We start from the raw sequence: 17798 nt of genomic DNA, 5'->3' as shown, positions 1-17798 counted from the left end.
CACAGCCTCTCACGGCCCATCCCTGAAACTCATCCAAGATGTCCCCTCTGAAAGGATCTCGTTTCTCCCTCCATCAGTACTTACAAGTCCTGAGTCCCTTACCCTCATGACCACCCGATCCCACAATCAGTTCCTACTGACCCTGCTCTGATGGGGCGAGTTAATCAGGCTTGAGCTGCTGTAACAAAAATACCTGACTAAATCACGTAAATGGAAGGAATGTTTCTTTTTGGTTCACAGTTTGAGGGCTTCTGGTCCAGTCAGGCATCTTCATTGTTTCTGGGCTGTTGTAAGGCAGAACCATCAGTGATGGAAAGAAAAGCTGCTGACCTAGGACAGCCAGGAAGCAGAGACACGGATAAGATACAGCCCCAGAACACACCCCAGAGGGCCACTTCCTATACTAGGCTCCAACCTCCTTACATTTCTAATACCTTCCAAAGTAGGATCACCAGCCAAGAACCAAGACTGTAACACTTAAGTCTGTAGGGGACATTATATATTCAAGTCATCACATGCAGTCTCTTAGCAGGGGACCTGGCATTAAAAAATAACTGTGATGGTGGCATTTCAGGTCAGAGGGAGGGCAGGAGAAGAAGACTCCCCATTGGTGGCCTTCCCAGCACTCAGAGCCTACTGCCCACTCAAGCTGCCAGGCTGCCTACTGAAGACCACTATTCATTAACTTCTACAGTTTCCTCCCAGAGAGTAAGGTCTCATGGTTCCAGGGTCATGGGTAGCTCTTCTTGTGGACATAGCATCCGTCCAATGGCTGTACATCGTGACACTTTGTATTTTCTTTGCTTTCTCCCCTAGAAAGAAAGCTGATCAGAGAGGCAATGCTAATTTGCATCCTCTTCAGCCATACATCAGTGAGGACTAGATAATTAATGTACATCTCTCATAGCTTAAAATAGAAATGCTCTTTCTTCTCCTGAGAAAATGCTCAGCAGCAAAGTTCCCTGGGTACACACATCCATAGCTCTTCCCCCAGACTTTATCCACTCATGGGGATCTGGAAGGAAGCCTGGGGCGGGGGGATTGAAGGGAGAGATGATTGAGTCAGTGGGGTTAGCCTAGCGATCTTAGAATCTGTGGAAAAGAGATCTTTTTATCTTCTTGATGCAACCCAAAGAGGAGCCAGGGGTCCTGGCTGTCTGCATGGCAGGAAAAATGGAAAAAAGCAGTCCAGAAGGACCTTTAAATTCGGATGACTCTTTTAGATTAGAATACACACACACACACACACACACACACACACACACACACACACACACACACCTTTGAGTCATGCTGACCTGGGATGGCATTCTGGCCCTGCTGCTTTCCAGCTGTGTGATTTGGGGCAACTTCAGCTCTCTGATGCTGTTATTCTCATCGGTGAACTGAATGTGTTAAGAGTTTTAAAAGGGTGCCACAGCATTTAATGAATTAATGAGTGTTAAAAGGTGCCACAGCATTTAATGAAGTTGTGAGTATCCAGCATGGATGCAAGGTGGCGCATCATCAGTGTGAACAATTGTCTCCCTGAAAATAAATCCTGTGGTTTGTAGTGTTTGCCAATTTCCTCGGTGTAAATGCCCTGACCTTGACCAGTATCAAGCTATCAACATCTCACTAAATGCAGGCCTGAAAAGAGATTCGGGGTACCACACAGTATGGCATTTCCACCATCCAGACACAGTCAAAGCAGAAAACCTCAAAATCAGATATCACATGATATCAGAACAACATGGGGGTGGGGGCTACTGCCTTTTTATTCTGAATATGTGCTGCCTTTATTTTTAAATTACTTAATTGTAAGCTCACATAATTTAACTTTTCATGATGGTGTGTTTAACAACCACCTCACAGAACTTCTAAAATATTTACTGATTCACTCTCACAGTCAGGACAAGCCGGCTCAGGCACATTGTAGAGCACAGGCTTAGACAGTCAATAAACACAACGTCCCTTCCCTCTTCCCTTCCTTTCTTCAACTAGGAAGGTTTCCTGAAGGTTTTCCCTTACAGGCATCATGCTTTGCCTTTGTTTAGGACCCCTCTGGGCCACCGTACCAGGTCTGAGTCTGTACTAAATCCCAGTGAAGGTCACAGCCTTCCTCATACCACATAACTGGCCTTTCATTTTTTTCCCAAGCTGGGGATGCCGAGGAACCACCAACCCCAGAGATGGAGTTTCTGCCCAGTTAGGAAAGGTGGTGATGGGTACTGCAGGGCCCTCCGTGGTGAGAGTGGAGACTTAGTTTATTTTAGGATCTCTGTCTGGTTCGGGAGTGGGAAAGCATGGCCAGCAGGCTGTACTTTGGCAAGCCGGAGCCTATAATTAGCCTCTACTTGAGGGTGGAATAAACCCTTGATTGTTACTAAACAACAGCAAAAAGCAGGAAGGCCTCCAGACTCCCGCAGCCCGGGGCCCACACAGCCTCGAAGGATAGAGATTTGAATGCAGCCACCATATCGGCCTGGCAGGCAGCATCCAAATTACTCCCGTTCTCAGCCCAGAATGAAAACTCAAAGGCCGTGGAGGAGCCAAATCAAGGTGACCGGCCTTGTCTGACCTCTGAGAACTCTGCCTTTCTACCTGGTGTCCTTGGGCGTGGCTTTGAGCATCTTCGTATTAATTAATATCTGGAATCTGTAATAGATGGGAGATGTCACAAAGCCATGTGCCCCATAGCACTGTAGCAGGGCAAAGTGAAGAAAGTCTTTGGAGATCATAAGCTTGTGTACCCAAAGTCCAGGGTCAGTACTGCCTGGGAAGACTTGAAGCAGCCATGGTTCCACCTTCTTTCTGCTTTTGCAGAACTTTTGCAGAACTGTATCCTGCCCTCTACACACACGCATGCATGCACACGCACAAATATACACACACATGCAGACACAAATTATACACACACAAAAAAAAACCGCACACACGTGCTTACACACTTGCACAAACACCCACACATACTTGGCTTTGTTTCTTTGACTTTTTCCTTTTCTTGTTTAAATAAACTTAATTATACAAAAATTTCAAGAAACCTATTTTAAGAATTTTGATTGTCAATTCCCTAGGCTCCACATTCAAACATTCGAAACACTGAACAAGGCAAATTAAAAGTCCAAGGCCTGTTCGAGCTGTACAGTGAGTTCAAGACAAGCCTAGACAACATCGTGAGACCTAATCTGAAGACAGAAGGAAAGAGCCAGTGAGATGGCTTGGTGCATAAAAATGCCTGCCACCCAAGCCTGATGATACAACTTGAACCCAAGAACTGACATGAAGGGAAAAAAAATCCCAGGAACATTTGGAAACTCCCTTCTTAATGGCTCCTTGGAAATAACCTTCAAACCAGATCCAGGGAATGACTGAGAACTGTCACCCGTGATCACACCATTCATTTATTCATACATTCATTCAACAAGTTTTGAAGCATGTCAGCCAGTCTGGACATGGTGGTGCATGCCTGTAACACCAGCACTCAGGCAGAGGCAGAAAGTTCAGTGCCAGCCTGGTCCCGTAGTGAGTTCCAGGCTGGTGGGGGCTGTGTACTTTTGGGGACCCTGTCTCACAAAAGTAAAAATGACAGAGACCTGTAATCCTGGCTACTCAGGGTTCCACGGCAGGAGAACTGCAATGTCAAGGCCTTCTCGGGCTAGAGAACAAATTCAAAGATAGCCCGTACAACTTAGGGAACCCTATCTCAAAATAAAATGTACAAAGCGAGCTGGAGATACGTAGTGGTAGAGCACTTGCCTAGCATGCTAAGGCCCTGGGTTCAAGGTTCAGCACTGAAGGAAAAAAAGTGTATAAACCCCAGCCTGGGGGAGTGGGTAGGGCTTCTTAAACCAGTGGAAGAAGAAAAGGTGGGTTAAGGAGAGAAAGTCTTTTTTAAAAGATTTATTCTGATGTGTATGTGAGTGGATGTGCCACGTGGATTCAGGTACCCAAGGAGGCCAGAAAAGGCGTCAGATACCCTGGTGCTGGAGTTACAGGCAGTTGTGAGACACTGGATTTTCGGAAACAGAACTCAGATCCTCTGGAAGAGCCACAAACACTCTTAACTGCCAGCCCATCTCTCCGATTCACGAAGTTCCATTTGTGGGGGAAGCAATGATTATACTCCTTGGCCCAGTCTGACCATCCATCAGATTTAGTTTCATTTCACTGAATCTCCCACTAGCAAAGACTGAACTCTTCTTGAGCCTGGCCCTTGAGCACACTGGCAAGTGGATGAAGTAGACCATCTCCTTGCCCATGTATTTCTTACCTTCTAACCTTATTCCTGTCTTTCACCTCCCATGCAATAAAGATCTAGAAACTCTAGGCCCAGGGGTGTATAAATGAAGCCTATATGCTCAGTAGTGTAAAGTTAGCTAATAATAGGGGGGTTGCTTCTATTTTTAGCTCCTTGAGGTTCATTGTTGTTTTTATGGTTTTGTTTATTCTTTGAGAAACCTCCACATAGCTTTCCATAACGGCTGCATTAATTCACCTTGCCACAATGAGGTGCAACCGTTTCCCATCCTTACCAGAACTTGTTATCATTCATCTTCTTGATAACATATACCTTACTGGTAGGAGGTGAGATCTTGCTGGGATTTTAATTTGCATTCCCCTGATGATCAGTGATGCTGAGCATGCTAATTAGCTTGATATAATCATTCCACAATGTAAAGTGTATATTAAAGCCTCAGATTGTTCTCTATAAATACACAACCATTACCAGCTAAAAATGAAAATTCTTGGCTAGGTGTGGTGGAACATGTCTGCAATCCCAGGACTAGTGGGATGGAGATTGTGGGTTTGGGGCTAGCCTGCCCTATACAGCAAGATCCTGTCTCAAAAAAAAAAAAAAAAGTATTCTTTTCATTTATTTTTACTAATTTTGTGTGTGTGTGTGTGTGTGTGTGTGTGTGTGTGTGTGTGTATAGTTGCTTTGCCTGCTTATATGTCTGTGTACCACACGCATGTCCGGTGCTCACAGAGGCCAGAAGATGTCAGATACCCTGGGTCTGGAGTTACAGACCATTGTTTAGCCACCACGTCGGTGCTAGAAATCAAACTCTGGTCCTCTGGAGGAGCAGCCAGTGCTCTTAACTGCTGAGCCATCTCTCCAGCCCTATTCACAACTATTCCTAAAAATAACTTTGAACCCGTATATACATTTGTATGTATTATATATGAATATGCATGTACACACACACACACACACACACACACACACACACACACACACACACACGAGACCTGTGACACAAAGCCAGTGAGACTTCCGTGCAGGAGCCAGACCACGTTCCTGGAGGAACTGAGAGCTCCAGGCTGTGGCAGCGGCTATGAACTCATCTATCTTTGAATCACGATTTTATCCCAAAAACCTTACTCTAAGTCTCACTCTAAGATGTCTGAAGGACACCCAGATTTATGCTTTCTTATCTCCTTCTCCTTCTTGTCTTCAGAGAGGGAGACTCATCCTGAAAGACAAGCTTTTGTGAAGCTTCAGCTCCTTCTCCAGAGCTGCGGGCCCCACACAAGCCACTGCTAAGCAGCCCCTTCTCTCTGTTCCAGGTGGGAGAGGCTGTCTTGGAAAATGCCCGGATTATGCTGCAGATGGAGACGACCCAAGCCGGCGCGGATGACTTTAAAGAGAGGTAACGCTCTGCGGCAAGGGTCCCTCCCTCCCGACCCAGACTCCAGACCATTGCAGATAATGCTGCCCCAGAGTACAGTACACACCAGTCCCTTCCACCACAGCAGAAAGGTGGCCTGAGACAACAGGGACTCTAGGAAAACCCAGCCACAAAAAATCAGGACTTAGGGGCTCAAAGACTGTGCCCAGCGTTACTTGCTCTAGAAAAGGGTCTTTTTAAAGAAAAATTATTATTAGTGGTGTGTGTATGTGTGTGTGTGTGTGTACATTTGTCATGGTACACATGTGGAAGTCAGAATACAACATGTGAGAGCTGGTTTTTCTCCTTCTACTATGGAGTTTCCAGGGATTGAACTCAGGTGCTCAGGCTTGGCAGCAAGCCTCTTTACATACTGAGCCATCTTGCCAGCCCTTTTTTTGGTTTGGTTTGGCTTGGTTCCTTCAGTTTTTGTTTTGTTTTGTTGTTATTTAAGATGAGGTCTCATGGAGCTAAGGTTGGACTGAACTCATTGCGTAGCCAAGGACAACCTTGAACAACTGATCTTTCTACCTTCAACTGCCAAGTGTCGTGACTAGAGGCATGATTCACCATGCTTGGCTTATTTTGAGATGGTATTTCACTCTGTTGACCAGGACAGCCTTGAACCCTCAACTTACATACTTTGTAGGACTACCAAAGTAGCGAGTGACTTTGGGTATTTCCAGAGTCAAACTCACCTTTTTATAAGACTAAAGGTTTAAGCTTTTATACGAAGAAATAAGCAAGTATTAGAGCTTTCCACAAGTGGACCATTGGCCTTGAGAGGGAATGAGTTCCTCAGCACCCAGAACATACAAGTAGAGGCCTCGACAAAATCACCTGTCACAAATGTGTCCCTAGGGATTCTGAATATTGAAATTTATTACAGGGGTTGGGGATGCAGTTCAGAAGACAGTGCTTGCTTGGCATGTTCAATCCCCAGTGTCCTCCACACACCACCACACCAACACACACACACACACACACACACACACACACACACACACACATCTTTTTTTTTTTTTTTTTTTTTTTTTTTTGGTTTTTTCGAGACAGGTTTCTCTGTGTAGCTTTGCGCTTTCCTGGAGCTCACTTGTAGCCAGCTGGCCTCGAACTCACAGAGATCCGCCTGGCTCTGCCTCCCGAGTGCTGGGATTAAAGGCGTGCGCCACCACGCCCGGCTTACACACACACATCTTAAAGTGAAGACTTATAACTCTAAAACCTGAAGGTACTTCCTGGAATAGAAATGTGGATTTTGCCCTCCATGGATGTATGGAGGCAACTGGGAAGTTCAGCTGAGTGGTACCATCATGGTGTGAGGAAAGGGAACCACGAGAAATCAACAAAGATGTTAGGTAGTGCTTAGAAAGAAAGCCTGAGGGTTGAAACTCAACATGGACAGTTTTGATACAAGCATGTCCACACACATATTCATTGTTTTAAAAGCTGTGTGCTTTTTGTTGTTTTGTTTGTTTCGTTGGTTGGTTGGCTGTGTGTGTTTGTGATGTGGATATTCAACTCAGGCCCCTCACAAGCAAGGAAAGTGTTCTACTACTGATCTGTCATTTAAATCTCTGGATAGATAAATCCATGCTTCTCCCTTCTGCTAGAGAGAGCAGGGACAAGCCCAAAGCACCTTGCTACACAATAGATATGGGCAGACCTGAGCAGCAGCGCCTCCTGTAGGTTAAGTGAAGTATGTACTCTGATAGGATTCATTGCCACCTCTCTCTGTGCCCACTCCTTGCCATGGTCCCTCCTTTACACCACCTACTTGAGTTTGCAGCCACTGTCAAGAATTGCAGTATAGCATTCATTTCTGGATCCCCAGTCTGATACTTAGCAGGTCTTCAACGATGGTAAACGATCCTTGGATGAAGAGGAGGACTGCTCAGTATAGAGACAGAGATGTGGTATTACCTTTCTGTGAGGAGAACCCCTGAGAGTACCCCGGCTCCAAAGGTCTCATGAAGCTGTGTTCCCAGAAGCTGGCTGCTAATGTGTTCATGTTAATGTTCCTGCAGCAATAACAGTAACAGTGGCCCCAAAGTCACTGGAACACCATGAGCATTCGCTGCCTGTCACATGTGGGCCTCTGGGTAATAGCTACAGTCCGGTTTGTTTCCCCTTCGGGGGCTACCCAGCTAAGCTGATGAAGTCCCTTTGTCTGCAGATATGAAAATGAGCAGCCGTTCAGGAAAGCAGCAGAAGAGGAAGTAAGCTCTCTGTACAGAGTCATTGATGAAGCTAATTTGACAAAGACGGATCTGGAGCATCAAATAGAAAGCCTGAAAGAAGAACTGGGCTTCCTGTCCCGGAGCTATGAAGAGGTAGGTGGGGCCGGGGGTGCTAGGCTTCTCCCTCCCAAAGCAAGGCACTCACCTGTGCGGTTGTGACCTCTGAACACAGGTGTTGGAGACACTTCTCTGTGTTGCTCACCCAGGCCCTCAAGGAAAATGCTAGTAAAGGCCTTTATAGTCTTTGCCATGGATCAGATTACTTCCTGCAAAAGTCTGAAACTCGAGTGTCTTCAAGAACAGGGCAATACATATGTGGAAGCAACGTCCATAATCAGAAGTGACTCTTAGAACTACTTGGAAATGAGGAGAGGGTCTCCTAAAGTGTTCTATTTCTGATTTTTTTTCAACACTCCATGAACAGGATAAACTGAATAATTGTAAAGACAGACCCACACTTTAGCTCCCACACACTCATTAACAAAAGAAGGCGCTATCTGTAAGTGACAGGCCCAGAAGGTACCTTGGAGGGATGCAGGGATGTGGTCTCACCACCTGCAGGAAGCACTAAGCCACCGCACACAAATCACTGTCTGACTCATGGTCCAGGGTGCTTCACGCTGAGCATCACACCTCACTGAACCATGCTGGCACTGGGAGGTTCCTCCTGTGTCCAGCCTGAAGAGGACAGTGACTATACGCCCACTCCTTCCTGTTCCTGGTTCAGTTCCTGAAGACCATGCCCCAGCAGTAACCCCTTAGACTCCAGAGTTAGCTTTAATCTCCTTTAGTATATCCTGACTTGGTGCCAAACTTCTGTATGTTACTATACTATATCTATATACTTACTTTTGATTATGTGTTTATTTAGTTTTTTGCTTTGGGCATGGGAATGGGCTTGAGAAAATCTAAGAAATGCGTCCTTCAGAAAAGAAAACAATACCTACACCTAGAAGACCTGGGACTTTGCCAGTCTCTGTGATGCCCATGCATGATGTGCAAAATAAACAAACACATTGACTGATTGATGATAGGTAGGTAGATAGATAGATAGATAGATAGATAGATAGATAGATAGATAGATAGATAGATGGAGGCAGAGTAGTGCCCACAGAGCCAGCTGTTCCTGGCTAGACTTTCACATCTGTTCTTTCCTCCCTGGAGCTTACCTAAGGTGTCCAATGTCGTTTTCAGGATGTGAAGGTTCTATACAAACAGCTGTCAGGGTCTGAGCTGGAGCAAACAGATGTTCCCATGGGCACTGGTCTGGACGATGTCCTTGAGACAATCCGAATTCAGTGGGAGAGAGATGTGGAAAAGAATCGAGCGGAAGCAGGAGCCTTGCTCCAAGCTAAGGTAAGAGACAGGCCAGCATCTTCCCCTGGGCCCTGGAAAGAAGGAGGCCAAGCAAGATGGAGGCAGCCAGTATGTAGAAGAAAAGCAGCCTTTTAGCGACAAGCTTGGTCCCCGTAGAAAGAGGAGAAATGCAAACTAAAGTAATAATGCTTGTTTGCCTCTCTGAAATAAGAAAATGTTTAAAATGACAATGTTCAATTCTGGCAAATGTGTAAAGGATTCTCCACTGCATCATCAAAGATATAAGGTATAAGCTGCTATCCAGCCTTTGAAGAGGGATTTTATCTTCTGTATCAAGAGTGTTTATATGCTCCTATCTGCTACTGCTGCTGCTACCCACTAGCTGAACAATCTGGACAGCACCTTAAAGAAAGCATTAGGAATACAAGGGGTAAGGATGCAGCTCAGCGAAAGAGTGCAGAAAGAGGGAAAGGAGAAGTAGGGGTAGATGGAGAGAGAGAGAGAGAGAGAGAGAGAGAGAAGAGAGAGAGAGAGAGAGAGAGATTATATCTAAATCTACTCCCTGAAGCATTTTAAGGGTTAAATAAAAAGGTGGTAAAAATACATAAATGTCTTACCGTAAGAGAAAAACTACACCATCACCTGACTATGTTATGTGCAATGAAACCTGCTATTAGAAAGGATGCTTATGAAGTAATTATAATGACACAGGGAAAGCCTGTAGAAAGCAAAATGGAAGAAAAGAATGGTCTGTACTAGGGACTGACAAAAAGGGGTTTGTTAAATAGTAAGTGCTTTAGACTTGGGAAGTCAGATGATTTCTGTTGCGGCCCCTCATCTTTGCCCTGTAGTGTAAAAGCAACCAGAAACAATAGATAGCAGCAAGCATTCCTGTGTTCCAATAAAACTTTATTCATAGCTGGGCATGCTTTTGATCCAAGCACTTGGGAGGCAGAGGCAAGTGAATATCTGTGAGTTCAAGACCAGCCTCATCCCTATAGCTAGTTCTAAGACCCATCTCAAAAAACCAATTATAGAAACAGAAAGTGGACTAGACTTGGCTGTTAAGTTGCCAACTCCTGCTATATACAGTACAGCACGGTTCTCAAGGGGTGTCCACAAAACTTAGCCCAACATGTTAGTGGCATCAGCAGCGGGTTGCCTTTGAATAGCTGACTTACCTGACACTTGGAGATGTTATTTTTTTTTCTTTTGAGTATTTCGCAAGTTAATTTTTTAAGTAGCCTGAATCATATTAATGAGGGAAAAAAGCCAAGTTGTATGAAACCTCACAAATAACAAAAGACTTACTAGAAAATAGACAGTAGAAGGCTTGTCCTTCTGGTCTGCCCCTGCCACTCACCTGGGGACCTGGAAACGAGAAGGAGAGGGAGGGACATATGAAGGAACTGGGAAAGACAAGCCAGCCGCCGCTGGTGCTCAGCTGGTCAATTCCATGCCAAATGCACAGTAGGATTGTCTCAGAAACAGTGTCCATGGTGCACTCTAGAACAATTAAATCAGAAGGAGCAGAAAGACTTTGAGATTTTCTTATTATTATTAATAAAAGTTCTCAGGGGCTGAAGAGATGGAGCTGTGGTTAAGAGCACATACTGCTCTTGCTGAGGAGCTGAGTTTAGTTCCTAGCACCCATAGCAGACAGCTCACAATCACCTGTAACTCCTGCTCCAGGAGATACAGCATCCTCTTCTGGCCTCTGATGCATTTGCATCTACAGGTACACACATGTGCATGCACACATGCACACATTCGTGGATACACTTAAATACTAAAGTAAGTCATTTTTTAAAGTTCTCTGGACAGTTGTGACCTTTCTTCAGCCTTGAAGGCCATGACAATCCCAAGAGCTGCCAAAGACAAAAGGAGGACCCTTCGCCACTTGCCTCTCCCTGATTCTCCATCCCTCAAGCCCCTAATGACCAACAGGACCATTTCAGCATGATCTTCCCCAATTCTGCATCCCTCAAATGTTCATTTTTACCCCACCCCTATTTCTCCACTCCTGTTCCCCACCCCCTACCCTTTCTGTTGGGAGATATTACTACATCGAGTAAAATGAAGTCAAATCAGAGAGCAGATCTGCCTCTTTTTAAAGAGATGTATGAATATTGAAGGGGCCTGGGGACCATCTAAAACCATTCTCTCAAGTACTGAATTGTATTTAAGAGATGAGAAAACTGAGACCCAGAAAGTGCAAGTGAATCCCCAAGGTCACTCGGCTGATTGGTAGCACCAGGCACAACTCTGCTGGCTCCGAGTCTAAAGAGCTTCCTTCTATAACATCATCTTCTTTCTTCCTCTCCTTCTTCTCCTTCTCCTTCTCCTTCTCCTCCTCCTCCTCCTCCTTCTTCTTCTAAACTTTTGAAACAGTCTCATATATTATAAGCAGACCTCAAACTCCATATGTAGGCAACGATGACCCTGAACTCTTTTTTAATTATTTATTTTATGTGTATGTGTGTGTGTGTGCCTGAGTGTATGTATGTGTGCCACATGCATGCAGTGCCAGTGAACGTCAGAAGAGGGCATCAGATCCCCTGATGCTGGAATGACAGGCAGTTATGAGCTACCATGTGGGTGCTGGGAACCCACATGGTCTTCTACAAGAACAGTGATTACTCTTAGCCACTGAGCCATCTCTCCAGTCCCAACCTTGAAATCTTGATACTTCTGCTTCTGCCTCCTAAGAGCCAGGCTGACAGGTGAGCACCACCACACCCACCTGGTCCATTTGCTTGTTTGAGTTAGGGTCTCCCTGTGTAGCCCAGGCTCTACATGATCTCCCCATTCTCCTGCTTCAGCTTTCCCATGTGCTAAGATTACAGCTGTGCCATGAGAACACTATCCACAGAATCAACTAAGCAGGGCTCCTAGGGGCCTACAGAGCCTCAAGCAACAATCATGGACCCTGTATGGGTCTGAGCTCCTCTGAATATACGTTGTGGTTGTTGTGGTAGTTTGGATGTAATTGCTCAATAGGAAGTGGCACTATTGGGAGGTGTGGTTTGTTGCAGTGGGTATGGCTTTGTTGGAGGAAGTGTGTCACCATGGGGGTGGGCTTTGAGGTCTCCTATATGCTCAAGCCACATCCAGTATCTCAGACCACTTCCTGTTACCTGTGGGATCAAGATGTAGCTCCTTCTTCACTCTCAGCTCCTTCTCCAGCACCATGTCTGCCTGCATGCCTCCATGTCCTGCCATGGTGATAATGGACTAGACCTCTGAAACTGTAAGCCACACAATTAAATGTTTTCCATTATAAGAGTTGCTATGATCATGGTGTCTTTTCACAGCAACAGAAGCCCTAATGAAAACAGTTGTGTAGCTGGGTGTTCTTGTGGGAACTCCTAACAGTGGGAGTTAGGGCTGTCTCTGACTCTTTTGCCTGAGCTTGGGACCCTTTTCCTCCTACTAGGTTGCCTCATACAACCTTGATATGAGAGTTGGTGCCTAGTCTTATTGTACCTTGTTATGCCTGTTTGTTTGATATCCCTAGGGGGCCTGCTCTTTTTTTGAAGGGAGGAGTGGATCTGGAGAGGGGGTGGGAGGAGGACTGGGAGGAGTGAAGGAAGGGGAAACTGCCATCAGGATGTTATGTAAGACCGAAGAATAAAAGAAAAAAAGATACAGTTAGTTACCACTGAGAAGAGAGAGTATGGGAGATTAGAAAAAAAAAAAAAAAAGAGTACAGGTGTGCACCACCACACCTGGCTGGCTGTCTTTCCTAGCTCTGTTTCCAAAGCTATTCCCAGGAAGCCCAGCCGTTTGCAGCCTGACTTCCCCTCCGAGCACTGCTGGAGTGCACACCACACTGAGTGACTGTATCTTTAAAAATGGTCTGGGTCATTATTGTTATCGGAAATAAATCCTGCCTAGTGTGAAAATTAAAACCCCCAACAAAACTAGCAATTACCATTCACCCCGTCATCTGCTAATCATCATCAGCTCAACAGTAATTCAAACATTAATTCTGAACAGACCCATTAGTGGTTTTGATAGAGTGATCTGAAAGCCACATCTCACAGAAGACACACAGCACTTGTTTTCATTTGGCTAGTACTGCCTGGGCCTCTTGCAGAGACACAGAACTCAGAAAATATTTGCAGAACGAGTGATTTCCTCTGATTGTCAACAGAGATCCGAACTGACAGCCAGAATTCCTGCAATAAATAGCTCTGTCGGCCGTGCCTGTCCCCTCGGGGGTTGACATTTGCCTGCCCTGAGCATCTCATGTCTGCTACTTGGCAGCAGAGCCAAGTGGGAAGGCTAAGCACTGCTTCCACAGGCCTTCAGAAAGGGAAGGAAAACACACATTTAATTACCTTTTGGCCCAAGGAGGCTGAGAATTAATTAACATGATTAATTTATGTCTTAGTTTATGCTTCCCCAGAAGCTGATCTGGAGATAAATATTGGAGTGGCGGTGATTTATTTGGAATTAGTGGGTGAGTCAGGGGTGGGAGCAGCAGTAAAGGGGAAGCGGAGAAGGGAACCAACAAAGGCTGTCTTTGAGAGCAGCTGAGTTTGGAGCAGAAGCTCAAAGGGATGCCGAGAAGTGGTGCAGACTGCAGAGGAAGGAGGCAAGGGGGCTGCAGCGGACATTGAGACTTCAGCTATCTGCTGGCCAAGTGACCTTCCCAGTGCTTCGGGCAGAGATGCAGAGTCGGGCAGTGGGGAGCTGGACCATGAAACACTGAAGGTCCGAGGGAGGAAGACAGGTGCCCATGAGCATCTGACGCAACTAGAGGCCCAGCTTTTTCTGGTATGTGCTTGTTGGTTGTCTTGGGTGTGGTGTGTGTGTGTGTGTATACAGATATGTGTGTCTACAGGTGTGTGTGTACATATGTGTGTGTGTGTGTACAGGTGTGCATGTGTGTGTATAGGTGTGTGTGTATATATAGGTGTGCACATGTGTGTGTGTGTATACAGATATATGTGTATACAGATATGTGTGTCTACAAGTATATGTGTGTACATATGTGTGTATGTGTACAGATGTGTGTGTGTATGTGTGTGTGTGTGTGTGTGTGTATGTGTGTGTGTGTGTGTGTGTGTATAATCAAGAGGACAAGCTCAACTATCTGAGGAATGCCATCTACCTTGTCGGGTTTTTTGTTTGGGGGTTTGTTTGTTTGTTTGTTGGGTCAGGGTCTCTCATTGGCCTGGAATGCAGTAATTAGACTATAGGCAGTCCAGCAAACCCCAGGGGTTCCCCTCTCCCTCTGCCTCCCTAGCACAGGGATTACAAGTGTCACCACCACACTGGCTTTGTTGGTGCCTTTGTTCTTGACGTGGGTTCTGGGTGCAAAGTCCTCATGCTTTCAGGGTAAACACTTTACTGCAGACAGCAATCCCCGCAGCCCTGTTTCTGCGTTTGTGGTGGGGCCGGGCCCTCTGACACCAGGAACAAAATCAACCATTCCTCCTCCAAGTGGTCCACATCAGGCATCTCCCTGCAGCAGTGTGACGTCCCTAGTACAGCCACCTTTATCTTCAGCTCTAGAACAGCGCGAGTCTCAGTGAGCAGAGGAGGCTGGTTTCATGGAGCAGGGTTGAAGACCGCACAAACCAAAGAAAGAGCAGTCGCCTCAAGGCCACTTGACTTGCAAACTGAGGACAGAGAGACAGAACAAGAGAGAAACAACTGACGCGAAGGTCAAGGTTGCCTTTTTGGTGTATTTTGGGATTAACTCTGACAGAGAGATTTGGCAGCAATGTGGCTAACCTTGAATTCTCATAGTCAGACAATCAGCTGAGTTTCACTCCGTGGGTGGAATCTGAGCACAAATGACTATTTTTATTTCTTCCCCTGATACGCTGAGGCCTTCCAAAGGAACTTGTTTGAGAATGGTGCCCTGCACTTTTATTATTATTATTATTGAATTTTAGTCTTATTTATTTACTTCTTATTCATTGAGTCAGTTCTTGTTATGTAGCCCAGCCTGGCCTCCAATTCCCAATCCTTCTACCGATGCCTCCCAAGTTCCTGGGTCATAATATATGTCACCCACCAAGCTAGACGTTTTTAAAATCACACCAAATGTCTACACCTCTTAACACCAAGAAATTCTTCCAATACCAACCGCATGTCCCACGATTTGATTTAGTTCTGGTATCCTGTACCTGAGGTTTTTGCCAGATCCTATAGGTTAAGGGTTCAGTTCCACAAACCTGCCCTTGACTTCAGCTGACAATCAAGTCTGCCCTTCCCACTTCTGATCAACTATCCCTACTGGGGGATTTCCATAACCCCCTCCTCAGATCCCATTAACTGCTAGAACAGTGCTTGTTTTCTCCCATTTTCTATAATGGACGCAGCTCCGAACAGTCAAGTGGGATAGATGCATGAGGTCAGATGTAGGATGGAGCTACAGAGCTGTGTCCCCTCCCAGAGCACCACCCTCCCTCCCCACACCTCACTGCCTACCAGCCTGGAAGCTCTCCAGTGCTCGCGTGGCCTTCTGGGGTTCACGCTGCCTTCATTCTAGACATAATTAATTAAATCACCATTAGCAATTAAGTCAGCTCTCACTGATTCAGTCCCTCTCCCCTCCCTGAGTCAGGAGTGAGGGTAAAAGCTCTAGCTTCTAATCACAGCATGTGGGGGGGAAGCCACCAACCCCCACACCCTTTAGGGTCTCACTAAAGACATCTCTTTAACATGAACTTGAGTGTTGTTAAACGAGGTTTGTTACCAATGATAGGAAAACACACTCCTTTTATTTTTATTTTTTTCACTTTGGAGCTATTTCAGGATCTAGAAACAAAAACTAATCATAACTGAGAACACTCCTTCGGCTCTCATCATCTAGGAAGTTGCCAGGGTTTTAAGAGCTCTAGCTGGGAGCCAGAGACAAAGACCAAAAATATCAAATATGTTTCATTATGTCACAATATCACACATCGGAGTACCTTCTCCAACCTGCAGCCAAATGACCTTACAAAGACCACCTGGGTAAATCGCTGGAGTGTCTGCTGTCACTCACCCAGTTCCCAGCAAGCCAGGAAGCAGAGTGCTCACACAGAAGCAGGGTCGGTCCATAATCCACAGACACTGTGGTGAGACATCCCCACTAAAGGATCCAGAATTGGGGACCAAGCATTCAGACACATGAGTTTGGGCAAGGGTAGCTCACATCCAGATCACAACAACTCCCATTTCACAGATATATTTAACAGAAAGAATGGGAGAGGAGGTTGAAGGAAGGGGCCAGAGGGGAGGGAAGGAGAGAGAGAATCTTCTGGTTTCCCTGATTTCATGTAAGCTTTTCCATCACAGAATGTGTTCATTTCAGTGGTGGCCTTTGAGCACCACAAAAATGATGCTCTGGGCAGCCCAAAACACACTTTCAAAGGTACTATATTCTTTGGGGCTAGAGAGATTGCTCCACAGTTAAAAGCACTTGCTGATCCTATAGAGGGTTCAGTTCCCAGCACCCACGTGGCAGCTCACAACTGTCTATAACTCCAGTTTCCAGAAACCAGATGCCCTCTTCTGGCCTCCAAGAGTACCAGGCATACATACATATAGGAAAAATATTCATACATATAAGAAAATTAATCCATTAAAAGAATAGGTCTGTTTCAGCCAACAGAAGAAACAGTATCTGTGTTGGGCCCTTGGTCTGATTAAATCAGCCTCACCCTGATGCTCTTACTTTTGATGAACTTTAGGTTAACCAATTTAGAGGCAGGAAACTTTCAAAAGCTATTCACCTTGTTATATAACATAGCCTAGTGTGGTGGTTTGAAAATGAAATGGCCCCCAAACTCTTTTGTGTTACTGTTAAGAGGTGTGGCCTTCTTGGAGTGGGTGTGTCCTCATTGGAGGAAGTGTGTCACTGTGGGGGTGGGCTTTGAGGTCTCCTATGCTCAAGAGCCCAGTGTGTTAGTCTACTTCCTGTTGCCTGCATATCAACATGTTGCAGCTCCATTCTCCAGCACCATGTCTGCCTGCATGCTTCCATGTTTCCTACCGTGATGATAATGGACTAAACCTCTGAACTAAAAGCTAGCCCAAATTAAAATTTTTTCTTTTGTAAGAGTTGCTGTGGTCATGGTGTCTCTTCATAGCAATAGAAACCCTAAGACACCTAGTCATGAGCTGATTTCAGAGGGCAGAGACAGAGGAGGCCGTCTGAGAACCCCATCCTCCACTCTACTACCACTGAGGCAGAGATGAAATTGTCCATTGTCTGCCTCCTATCACCTTCAGCCTACCTCCCCCTGGGGAGAGAAGCCCTCTCTTCTGGCCATGGGCAGGCCTTTGCTCCCTTACCCTAAGCTGGGTGTGCAGTCCTTTTCTGGCTAGCATGCTCTGGTCTTCCATCTTACCCTCCTCGTGTGGTGGTCCCTCTGCCCAAAGCCAGCTGCACACCCCCATTTCCAGAAGTCTCATCCTTCCATTTGCTCTCCGCCTCTACACAGTATGTAGAAACCAGAGATTTATTCCGTTCCCACCGCTCCACACTAGTAGCCACCTGGTTGGGAGAGAACGTGGTCCCTGGGGTCTCAGCCCCTTAACAAACAGATCCTCCCCCTGCTGTGCTCAGACAAGAGATCCACACCTG

General features: G+C 45.8%; 1 protein-coding gene across 1 annotated transcript in view; it reads left to right on the top strand.

Annotated features, from left to right (window-relative positions):
- Positions 1–17798, top strand: part of Bfsp2 (beaded filament structural protein 2) — a 56073-nt gene that overhangs the window by 21557 nt on the left and 16718 nt on the right. Inside the window, exons 2-4 of the mRNA XM_028869914.2 lie at positions 5551–5633; positions 7828–7984; positions 9086–9247. Coding sequence (XP_028725747.1) covers positions 5551–5633; positions 7828–7984; positions 9086–9247 — 402 coding nt within the window. The remainder of the gene's footprint in view (positions 1–5550; positions 5634–7827; positions 7985–9085; positions 9248–17798) is intronic.

Source organism: Peromyscus leucopus, chromosome 7 (genome assembly GCF_004664715.2).
Source record: "Peromyscus leucopus breed LL Stock chromosome 7, UCI_PerLeu_2.1, whole genome shotgun sequence".
Lineage (NCBI taxonomy): Eukaryota > Metazoa > Chordata > Mammalia > Rodentia > Cricetidae > Peromyscus > Peromyscus leucopus.
The sequence above is the reverse complement of the archived record's forward strand: the minus strand, read 5'-3'. Positions and strand labels throughout refer to the sequence as shown.